At 35.3% G+C, this 11255-nt stretch overlaps 2 protein-coding genes across 2 annotated transcripts; one reads left to right on the top strand and one right to left on the bottom strand.

Moving 5' to 3' along the window:
• The first annotated feature begins 226 nt into the window (after positions 1 to 226).
• LOC110671536 (probable polygalacturonase) lies at positions 227 to 8640 on the top strand. The gene is made up of 5 exons (XM_021834019.2): positions 227 to 1324; positions 3661 to 3781; positions 4233 to 4407; positions 7306 to 7376; positions 7878 to 8640. Exons 1-5 carry the CDS (start codon positions 989 to 991, stop codon positions 8516 to 8518), a joined length of 1344 nt encoding a protein of 447 aa, XP_021689711.2. The 5' UTR covers positions 227 to 988; the 3' UTR covers positions 8519 to 8640.
• Positions 8641 to 8994: 354 nt separating this feature from the next.
• On the bottom strand, positions 8995 to 9982 carry LOC110671537 (uncharacterized). The gene has a single exon (XM_021834021.2). The coding sequence runs from the start codon at positions 9980 to 9982 to the stop codon at positions 9239 to 9241; it is 744 nt and encodes a 247-aa protein (XP_021689713.1). The 3' UTR covers positions 8995 to 9238.
• Between the last annotated feature and the right edge of the window lie 1273 nt (positions 9983 to 11255).

Raw genomic sequence — 11255 nt, 5'->3', positions numbered from 1 at the left:
ATTTATTTAAAGTCTACAAAAAATTAACTACTATAAAATTTATAATTACCCCTTTTAATAATATTGCCATTTAAATTTTTTTCTTTGAAGCACAGCGATCTTTATTAAGACACTAAAAACTTAATTATTTTTAAAATTCTAAGCTTAAAGTAAGCCTTCAATGCCACCACCTGCCAACAACTCCATCTCTATCACTGCAATCCTATCTCAAACATACCCCTACATCTAATTCCATGACTTTTGGCGTTGCCACATCCACACTAAAAACCTTTAGACCTCACAGCCGCTATCCATTTGCAACAACAATAGGAGGGAGCGTAGACTCACGACTACTAACTCGACTTCATATGGGAATTTCCCATCAATTGGTATGGGCATCTGTAGGATTATCTCTTCTTAGCAAACCCTTCCAAAAAGAAAAATACTAATAGGAGAAAAACACAAGCGGATGATGTCCAAATGTGGAGGGGTCATAACGGTAAATAGACAATAAAAGCCCTCCTCACAGTCACTAGCAGGTGGTCTAGCGTCACACATCTCCTTTATTAACGGCTTCATCATTGCTCAGATAAACGTACTGCTACTCCTTCTCTCTCTCCCTCATTGTTAGTGGAAGACGGAACTCCAATCTCCAAAGACAATCACTTATAGACAAAGCTCAGCTTTCATGGCTCCTGTTAGTTTCTTGAGTTGATTCTCCTCTGGTCTCTCTTTCTTTTCTTGCGATGTTCTTTGTTTAATGTATATCAAAATCACCATTACCACATCCATCTCTGTATCATTTCCAGATCTATCATTATACTCTCTAAATCTCTGTTCTAATTTGTAATTTTTCCTTTTTAATCACTTCATAATCTCTTCTTCAAAAATTTTTTATATATATATTTTTCACCTTCTTTGTGCTTGGCACTATTTATAGAATCACCAGAAACCTCATTATTTTAGTCCGTATTGAATTCGCCCTCCAAAACTAGCCAAAATTACGAAAATGTCACTACCTTTTCTTTCCCTTTTTCTCGGGGTTTCTGTTTTCGTTCTCTTTTTCAGTCATTTTGCGGTGGCCGGAGTGGTGACCTGCTCAGGGATAGTACCGATGAGGTATAGGAACGACAAGATATCAATAACGGACTTTGGAGGCGTCGGCGATGGGAGGACGCTGAACACCAAGGCCTTTAGGGAGGCAATATATCGGATTCAACATCTGAGGAGGAGAGGTGGTACGCTGCTCTATATACCTCCTGGGGTTTACTTAACGGGGAGTTTCAATCTCACTAGCCGCATGACTCTCTACTTGGCTAGAGGTGCCGTTATTAAGGCCACTCAGGTTAGATGTTCACTCTGCTGCCCGTTCGATTTATCATTTATTGGGTGTTTGAATTTTTTTTTTTCTTTTATTTTGAGTAAAACAAAGGATTAGAGTTAATGATGCATTTGTTAAGGCACTAATTTTAGTTCTGCAACGGGGTTACATTGTTTGTAAGCGAGAACCACCAACTAGTAGCTCAATATCTTGTAAAACTTTTGCGGTGATAATTTCCACCCAAGAAAGGGACTTACTAAGGCATTTTCCCGGTAATTAGCCTTTGAGCAAGTAGAGTGCTCAACTGGGTAATTGGGTCCCAAAAAAAAAAAAACTGGGTATTGGGAATTTGAACCTGTTTTGATGCTTCCTTTCTTCCTCACCTAAAAAGTTATAGTTATGGAATAAAATAAGTGTAGATAGTCCCCATTTACTGATTGCAGGTTTTTAGATAATTTTTGCTTTATAGGGGTGGTGGGGTCTGGGGATCTAGAACAAGAAGAGAAAAATAAATGGTGGGGCTGGTGGATAATGTTGCATGTGCAATTGTGCATGGCATTTATAGGTGTTAACAACTAATGTAATTGGATATCCAAAAGCCAAATAGCTGGCAAGTCATGTCGGATTATTTTTTTTATTATATTTCAATTGAATATTGAGATCTCCACTACCTTAGAGTGGGTGCGGGTAGCATTCATAGCTAGTAAAGATGAAAGTGACTCTGTTTGCGACTACTCATAAACACAAAGTGAATGATCCCGAACTATGCTTGGTGTGATGTTTATTAAATAATTATTGTCATATAACAATTATATGATTGCATTAAATTTATTGGAAAATACATAATCAGATTATAATTTTTTTTTATCAAATTAGTTAAAAAAAAGTTGACCAAATAGTCTCTCAATATCATTAGCAAGCTCAAAAGTTAGAAGAGGACCGATATAAATAGACAAAAATAATCATTTAAGTAATCTCAAAAGTTAAAATATCATAATTTAATTAAAATTTTATTAAAGTGAATCATCATCTATCAAATATTATTTGAGCAAGTCTTTCTCTTTTCCATGACATTAATAACTTATCCTGTATAAACACAAATCTATAAAAGGTTTCTCTCTTTCTCACTTTCCCAGTTATACAGATATTCTATCTCCTCATTCTTGATATTTAATGCCTTTAATCCTATGAAATCATTCAAGAGAAAAGATTATAGCTCTCTTCATTTTAGCCATCACAATCAACAAAATATGATGCCCAACAGTATCAACCTATTAGAAAAGAAAAACCAAATTCAGATCCATATTAAACAAAAGACAAACATAAATAGAATGGAGATTATAGCTAGTATGGAAAGCTGTTGAGCAATAGTACTTTTCCGAAAAAATAATAACTTAATCCAAACTACTATTAAACCATGTTTTATAGGCTTCATAAAATATCATGCAATTATCTAAGCATAAATCATACTAAATTGTGTAGGAGTGAACTGTGGGCTAAACTAAGTAAGCAATTTTGCCCATAGTAATTCTATATAAAAGAAATGCATATATGAGTATTTTTAGAGATTATATATTCCCCCGTATAATCTAATTACATGTTTGTACATGCAAACAGCTTTACGCAACCTTGTAGGTTTGTGATCACTACATAAGATATACAATTTCATCCAATACCTTTTACCATAGAACCATTTTTCTAAATTGTTTCTACTAAAACTGATTTGTTCCTAGTTTAATAATTATTTTGACCATTTTTTCTTCACTTTCTCATCATATAAATAGTAGAACTTATAAGGTAAATTGGATTTGAAATAACTCAAGAAGTGGAAATACACCCACCATTTTTCTCCTATTAGAATAAAAACAATAGTCAAAAGTTAATTTACCCATTTCCAAAAAGATTAACCATCTATATGCCCAAGTAAGAGGTGGCTTGGTTCTTTTGAGAGAGAATTGAGTGAAAAAAAAAATGTTATTAAGAGAGAGAATTAAGCCCCTCCTTATTTTGTCCTAACTTTTAGTACGTATAGAAGGGAGGTATTATATTATGTCTCTTTCTTTTTTCCATATCAAATATCATATATAATATATTGTTCTTATAGGTTTTGTATGGCCAACCCATTAGATTAAGGACTTATTGAGTGAGCTGAATGCCTATGGTGTCTCATTGCCAGCTAAGAGAATAATGGGCTTAGTTTGGACAGGTGCATTATATTTTGTATTCAGATATAGTAATCCTATATGCAATATTTTAAGAAGAAATGTGTAATTCATGAACTGTCTATCTAGCATACTACTTTATTATTTGAACTTGCTTTAATTAGTTTCATAATCTTTCCATCTTCCTTTATGCTACAGGATTCTTGGGATTGGCCCTTAATTGCTCCCTTGCCATCGTATGGAAGAGGGAGGGAGCGCCCTGGTGGGAGGTATATGAGCTTTATTCATGGAGATGGACTTCATGATGTGGTAATCACAGGTGGATTTCAACTATTGCATTGTAGAGATACCTTATATTTTATTTTAGCATTTAAGTTGTATTTAAATTCTTGAATTTAGGAGGAGTTTAAATTTGAAATACTGGACAAGAAGGCCTATTTAAATGCACTATCTGAAGGATTTGGTAGGAAGTATGAGCTTATTTTTGTTTTTCTTATCACAGATTTTAGCTAAAATTTCAAATCCAAAGCCATATTTACATATATATTAGATACTCTACATAAAAATTCAATTAATATAATGGATGGCAGTTGTGTTTTATTGTAATAGTGCCCATATTAGATGAGATTTTCATTTGAGTCTAAATTAGATATCTCATGTTTTTACACTCGGTAGTATTTTATTGTTTTCACATTATTTGTGTAGAAGTTCAAAAAGTTCCCATATTATTTGTATAGCAGCTCAAAAAATCATATATATTTTTTTCATAGGTGAGAATGGGACGATTGATGGACAAGGAGATGTCTGGTGGAACATGTGGAGGCAGAGAACTCTCCAATTTACAAGACCTAATCTTGTTGAAATTATAAATTCAAGAAGCATAATTATATCCAATGTGATTTTCCAGAACTCTCCCTTTTGGAACATTCATCCTGTTTATTGCAGGTAATAGTTCAACGTAAGCTTTTGCTTTTATAGCTTCTGTTCATAAATATTGGAGAAATTTGACGCATGTTGGAATGTCAAATTAATTGTAGATTGGCTAGGTGTGACTCTTTATTTGGGCTATAAAGTTCATGCACTAGTGATGAACTGATGATTTATGCATCTACTCAACTCAACTCAACTAAGCCTTTATCCCAAAAAATTTGGGGTCGGCTATATGGATTCGCTTTCTCCACTCTAAACGATTTTGGGTTAAATCCTCAGAAATATGTAATGCTTCTAGGTTATGTTGTACTACTCTCCTCCAAGTCAATTTAGGTCTACTCCTTTTTTTCTTTCTATCCTCTAACCTAATGTGCTCTACTTATCTAACTGGAGTTTCCGTATATCTACGCTTCACATGACCAAACCACCTCAATCTTCCTTCTCTCAACTTATCTACAATTTGCACCACTCTTACCTTTTCTCTAATACTCTCATTACGGACTTTATCTAGTCTAGTATGGCCACTCATCCACCTTAACATTCTCATCTCTGCAACTCTTATCTTAGATGCATACGACTCTTTCAGTGTCCAACACTCACTAACATATAACATAGCCGGTCGTATGGCTGTACGGTAAAATTTTCCTTTCAACTTATTGGGAATCTTACGATCACATAAAACTCCCATGGCACGTCTCCACTTCAACCATCTGGCTTTAATCCTATAACTAACATCCTCCTCACATCCCCCATCTACTTGAAGGACTTGGGACAGTACAACTCCATTCAAACTAACTCCTTCCCTATCATCCGTTTGGCCTTCACTGAACTTGCAATGCATGTATTCTGTCTTCGTTCTACTTAACTTAAAACCGTTTGACTCTATATTACTTCTCTAAAGCTCTAGCTTTCGATTGACTCCTTCTTGTGTCTCATTTATCAGAACAATATCATCCGCAAACATCATGCACCAAGGAATATTCTCTTGTATATGTTTCGTCAATTCATCTAAAACTAATGTAAAAAAGTAAGGGCTTATGACTGATCTTGGTGTAATCCAATTGAGATCGGAAAATCTCTTGTGTCCCCTCCCACTGTACGCACAATAGTAGTTGCTCCTTCATACATATTTTTCAACACTTGTATGTACCTAATAGATACCCTCTTTTGTTCTAACACATTCCATAAGACATCTCTTGGAACATTATCATAAGCCTTCTCCAAATCAATAAAAACCATGTGTAGATCTTTCTTCACATCTCTATATTTCTCCATCAAGCTTCTAATGAGAAAGATCGCTTCCATAGTTGAACGACCGGGCATGAAATCAAATTGATTGAGAGAGATAGAAGTATCATGACGTAGTCGATGCTCCACAACTCTCTCCCACAACTTCATAGTATGACTCATGAGTTTAATTCCCCTATAGTTTGAGCAACTCTGTATGTCTCCCTTATTTTTAAAAATAGGTACTAAAATACTCCTCCATTCATCAGGCATTTTCTTTGAGTTTAGAATCTTATTAAATAATTTAGTTAACCATGCCATTCCCATATCTCCAAACACTTCCACACTTTAATTGGTATTTCATCGGGTCCGCAGGCTTTACTCACTTTCATTCTCTTAAGTGCTTCCTTTACTTCTAAAGATCTAATCCTTCTAGTATAATTTACATTCTTTTCTATTGTTCTATAGTCTATATTCACGCTATTACCATTTTGACTATTATTAAAGAGATCATTAAAATAATTTCTCCATCTTGTCCTCATCTTTCACCAACACTTTTCCTTTTTTATCCTTAATGCACCTAACTTGATTAAGATCTTGACATTTCATTTCTCTTCTCCTTGCTAATCTATAAATATCTTTCTCCCCTTCTTTAGTTCTAAGTTTCTCATATAACTTTTCAAAGGCCTGTGCTCTTGCTTGACTAACTGCCTTTTTTGCCTCTTTCTTTGCTATCTTGTATTGTTCATATGCCTCATTATTATTACATTTAGGTAATTTCTTATACCATTCCCTTTTTCTCTTCACTGCCTTTTATACTTCCTCATTCCACCACCATCTCTCTTTTTGAGGGTGGTCCATGTCGTTTAGACTCTCCAAGTACTTTTCTAGCTACTTTTCTAATCTTTGATGCCATCTGTATCCACATATCATTGACCTCCATACCCAGCTTCCATACTTTGGACTCGAGAAGCTCATTTTTGAACTTCACTTGCTTTACTCCTTTGAACTCCCACCACTTTGTTCGAGTTACACTATTTTTTCTGACCTTACTTGAATTATTCCTAAACTTGACATCCAAGACTACCAATCGATGTTGACTTGGTAAAGCCTCTCCTGGAATGACCTTGCAATTCTTGCATAGAGCTCTATTTGTCTTCCTGATTAAGAGGAAGTCGATTTGGCTTTTATGTTGCCCACTTTTGAAAGTCACTAAATGCATATAACATTCGGCTCCCCTGTTTGTTACAGTCTTGGTCTTCCTGGTCATCTTCATTTTTCATTCTTACTTATGCTCAACAGGTTTAGGTCACCAGGTGATAATACAACTGTCTATAAAAGCTGAAATACTGGCCGTTTCCTGTAAATGTATGGATTTTAGCTTGAACTCATTTTATCATCACAGTTGTCCAAGAATCTGCAATATTTTTGATAAGTGCCTGTATAGGTTCGTAGGAAACTCAGTGACTAAAGTTGTGTGCCAGGGAAGTGATTGTTAGCAGAATTTGTGTTATATTGGCAATAAATTTAAGTCATAGCTCAAATTAGTGAAAGTTAGTGGAACCCTCTCTGTTTCTGTCCTATTGAGATCCTTGTTGTGCTGATTGCTATCAGACTGGTGCAATTTGTGTAAGAATTTTAGGCATGGCAACATAGTTTATCTGATACATACCTCATTGATTACAGCAATGTTGTTATCCAATTTGTTACCATCTTGGCCCCACACGATTCTCCCAATACTGATGGAATTGATCCAGGTATGTATGTACTATAATTTTTTTTTTCTTTTTTCTTTTTTTTTTTTTTCTCCTTTTTGGTGTGATTTGTCACTCTGTTGGATCTATGAGTGTACATGCACGGGGTAAGTTTGCTACTTTTTTGTCTGGGGAAGATATGGAAAGTTGTCCCAAGACAGTTGAAGTGTTAAACTGCAGTACAAATGCAAAACCCACAAATCATTTCATACAGCCCGGCATCAACATTGCCTTGCTTTGGACTGAAAATATTTGGAACAAAAATAACAGGATCTAGTAGTTAAATGCATTTTTCTGGTTTTTGTCGTTGCCTAACAAGAGGCTGGAGGCGTCTGATGTGGAATAAGTTTAACTAGTCCCTTCCTAGGTGCAGCTGCTGGGTTGGAATTTGCAAGTATTTGTCATGGATGGCATCCATATCTGTTAGTGATACAAATATAATGCTGGGGAAAACACACTTTATGATGTATTTTTTAATTTCATTTTCATAATTCACTAAAACAGATTCAAGCTCTAACGTATGCATAGAGGATTCGTTCATTTCTACTGGAGATGATCTTGTAGCTGTGAAAAGCGGGTGGGATGAATATGGGATAGCTTATGGTCGACCAAGCTCTGGCATCACAATCCGGCGAGTAAGAGGATCATCTCCTTTTGCTGGAATTGCGGTTGGAAGTGAAACCTCTGGTGGGGTGGAGAATGTCTTGGCAGAAAACATAAGCCTCTACAATATGGGAGTTGGCATACATGTAAAAACAAACACTGGCAGAGGAGGGTTTATAAGAAATATCACATTTTCTGATGTGTATATGGAAAACGTGCGCAAGGGGATAAAGATTGCAGGTGATGTTGGAGATCACCCAGATGACAATTTCAATCCAAATGCTCTCCCAGTTGTTAAGGGTATCACGCTTAGAAGTGTTTGGGGGGAGAAGGTTCAGCAACCGGGTTCCATACAAGGCCTGAAGAACTCTCCTTTCACTGCTATATGTCTGTCCAACATCAACCTACATGGCGTCCCAGGACCAAGATCTACTCAATGGAAGTGCTCTGATGTAAGTGGTGCTGCTCATGAGGTAAGCCCATGGCCATGTTCTGAGCTTACTGCCACACATCAGGCTGCTTCATGTTCTGATCATATTTAATATTGTGTAATTCTTTTTTCATTTCAGTTCAAAAAATAAAAGTCTTGAATTTTTCGCACTTAAAAATGAACGAATATTCATCGGCCACAAGCAAACTATAATGACAAAATCATTCTACATTATTTGAACTCTCAAACAAAACAGACCTCTAGAAGAACTCCACCTTGAGGTTCTTGACTGGACCCCGAGAGGTAAAGATCATCTGCAAATGACTAATTACTGATTACTCTCTGACTTGAAATTGCTGTTTTCAATGGACAACCTGGATTTGTCCTGTGAAGACCCTTTGGTAGAACTACTGAGATTGTTAATACAAGGAGGCATTAATCCTAGATCAGTAATCCCTCTGCAATCTAGATTTTCCACTGTTGATTATGATTGTTTTTAAAAAAAGCTACTGCTACAATATTCCAAACCCGATCTATCCATATTCCATATTCAAGGAGAAGAGAAGTTTGAATATAATCTGAGAAACATATCTAATCCAAACATCCATAAAGTAGCATATAATACAGTATACAACACCTAAATAGTGCACATGTAATCTGGTACACAATCTCATCACCTTCATGCATATAACATCTAACGTCCTAGGCACAAATATAGAGGTTTGCACATCTTATACAGATGCCGACTTATTTACGAAAGTAATAACAACCCAGAAATTTAAAGGAAAAAAAAAACCATAAATTAAATAGATCTTATCACCATTGATGGCTCTCAAAAATGGTTCAAGAACTTGCGAATCCCCTTCATAAATGCACCCTCATGCTCTCTCTCTTCTCCTTCCTCCTCCTCCTCGTGGTGGTGGCGGTGGTGTTGGTGGTGGTGAGGCCTCTTGATCATCTCCTCTCTCCTCGACTCGTCGTTGACGAATGAGAACCTGTTCCCGCCGTGGTTAAACCTGGTCCATCTCACTGGGATCTGACGAGGCCCAGCTAAACCAAGATCCTTACCTCCAGAAAGAATCATGTCGTTGCCGAAGTAAACCTCCCGCGGGCTTTTAAAACGTAGACCGCCCCATGGCTTTAACTGGTTGTGGTGCTGGTAGCGGCCACGGCATCGATGGCCACGACGAAACGGGATCAATGGACGTCGAAGGAAGTGGCGGTTGATGGGACGGAAAGTGATAAGCGTCAATGGCACCGTCACAGTTGTCTCGGTCTCTGATTTCTCGTGGAAAGACTCCGATGTGCCAATTTCCTTTCCGGGCAATTTGGATTCGGTGGATTCTGTTTCTTCCGACTCAAGCTTCACGACGTTAGCTGATTTGGATTCAGGTTTCTCACTTGGGAGGACGATGGTGGCGGTGGCCTTGGGATCAGACTCAGGTAAGTCGGCTAAACGATCATCGCGGCTGGTAACGTCATTTTCCGGCTGATCCAACGGAGCACGAGCATGAGCGAAGGTAAATAAGAATAAGAGAGCAGCGACGGCGACGGAAAGTGCGACGTTTCGAGACATCGTTGAATTTAATTGAAAAAGTCGAAAGGGTGAGCGATTTATTATGTAGGAGGAGGAGAGGAAAGAACCACAGAGAGAGGTGACGGAGGAGGTTTGACTGAGAGAAAAGTGAAACGCGGGCAGCGGGCAAAAGGAACAAGGACCAGGTGGCTTATTACAGTTTTGCGTTTGGGTTAACGTGTCATTAGGTTTTGGATTTGGTACACCTTGTAGCGAATAAGACAAATTTGTGTATGTTGATTTAGCGGAGATGATGGTGGCGAAGCTTGTCTTTGTATCCCTTGTTTGTATTTAGAGTAGGGCCACTGTTTTCTGAATTTACTCAGATTGCCCTGCATCCCTACGTAGACGTGGCGTCAATAAGACGAGCTACATCTAGTATGGTCGTTTATTCTAGTCCAATCGGATTGATTGAGTTTTATTTTTTTTAGTTTTTTTTTTATGATAAAAAAGAGATTTCAGTAATTATAAATAGGCTTATTTAGAAAAAAAAATTGTAAAAGTTTTAAGATATCTATAGTTATAATCTAAACTTTAAATTATGTTTATTATATTAATCTTAGTTAGCTATTGTAATTATAACTAAAGGAATTAAATTAAATTTGAGAAAGTTAATGATAAATTATAATATAATTTTTAAAATTTTATTTGATTAAAAAAATATTTAGTTAATTTAAATCTTGTATTTAAATATATTTTATATTTATTTAAAATATAAATATTTTTTATTAAAATATATTTTAATATAATATAATAAACAATTTAAAAATTATATAATAACAAAGTAATCAAATTATAATATTTTTTTACATAAAATATTCACATTATAATAAAATAATTATTAAAATTACATATTGAGCCTTGACCATACAGCGGTCCGTAATTTTGTAAAAAAAAAAAGTTAATCTGTCTAAAGTTATATTAATTTTGTATTATAATTGAATCTTAGTTGTCATTATTATAATTAAAGGGACTAAATTAAATTTGAGAAAGTCAATGATAAATTATAATATAGTTTATTAATTTAAATTTTATATTTAAATATTTTTTTCTTATTATATGAAATATATTTATAATATAAAATATATTTATATTTATTTTTAAATGAAATTTTATGCTAAAAATTTACTTTTATTGATTAACCTACAAGTTTAGAAAAATTAATATTGATGATTGGAAAAAAAATTGCATAATTACTTTGCGTGATTGATAACTGAAAAAAATTTTATAATTTAAATTAATAGACTTTATTATTATGTAAAAAAATATTATT

This window comes from Hevea brasiliensis, chromosome 9, assembly GCF_030052815.1.
Source record: "Hevea brasiliensis isolate MT/VB/25A 57/8 chromosome 9, ASM3005281v1, whole genome shotgun sequence".
NCBI classification, from domain to species: Eukaryota; Viridiplantae; Streptophyta; class Magnoliopsida; order Malpighiales; family Euphorbiaceae; genus Hevea; species Hevea brasiliensis.
This window is presented reverse-complemented; position numbering and strand designations above follow the sequence as displayed.

What these genes read in the sequence shown, in the direction of transcription:
- LOC110671536 (XM_021834019.2), top strand. Translation starts at nt 989, where the DNA reads ATGTCACTACCTTTTCTTTCCCTTTTTCTCGGGGTTTCTGTTTTCGTT. An exon ending in CCGTTATTAAGGCCACTCAG is followed by an intron (nt 1,325 to 3,660) that starts GTTAGATGTTCA and finishes TTTATGCTACAG; the next exon opens with GATTCTTGGGATTGGCCCTT. An exon ending in ATTCATCCTGTTTATTGCAG is followed by an intron (nt 4,408 to 7,305) that starts GTAATAGTTCAA and finishes CATTGATTACAG; the next exon opens with CAATGTTGTTATCCAATTTG.
- LOC110671537 (XM_021834021.2), bottom strand. Translation starts at nt 9,982, where the DNA reads ATGTCTCGAAACGTCGCACTTTCCGTCGCCGTCGCTGCTCTCTTATTC.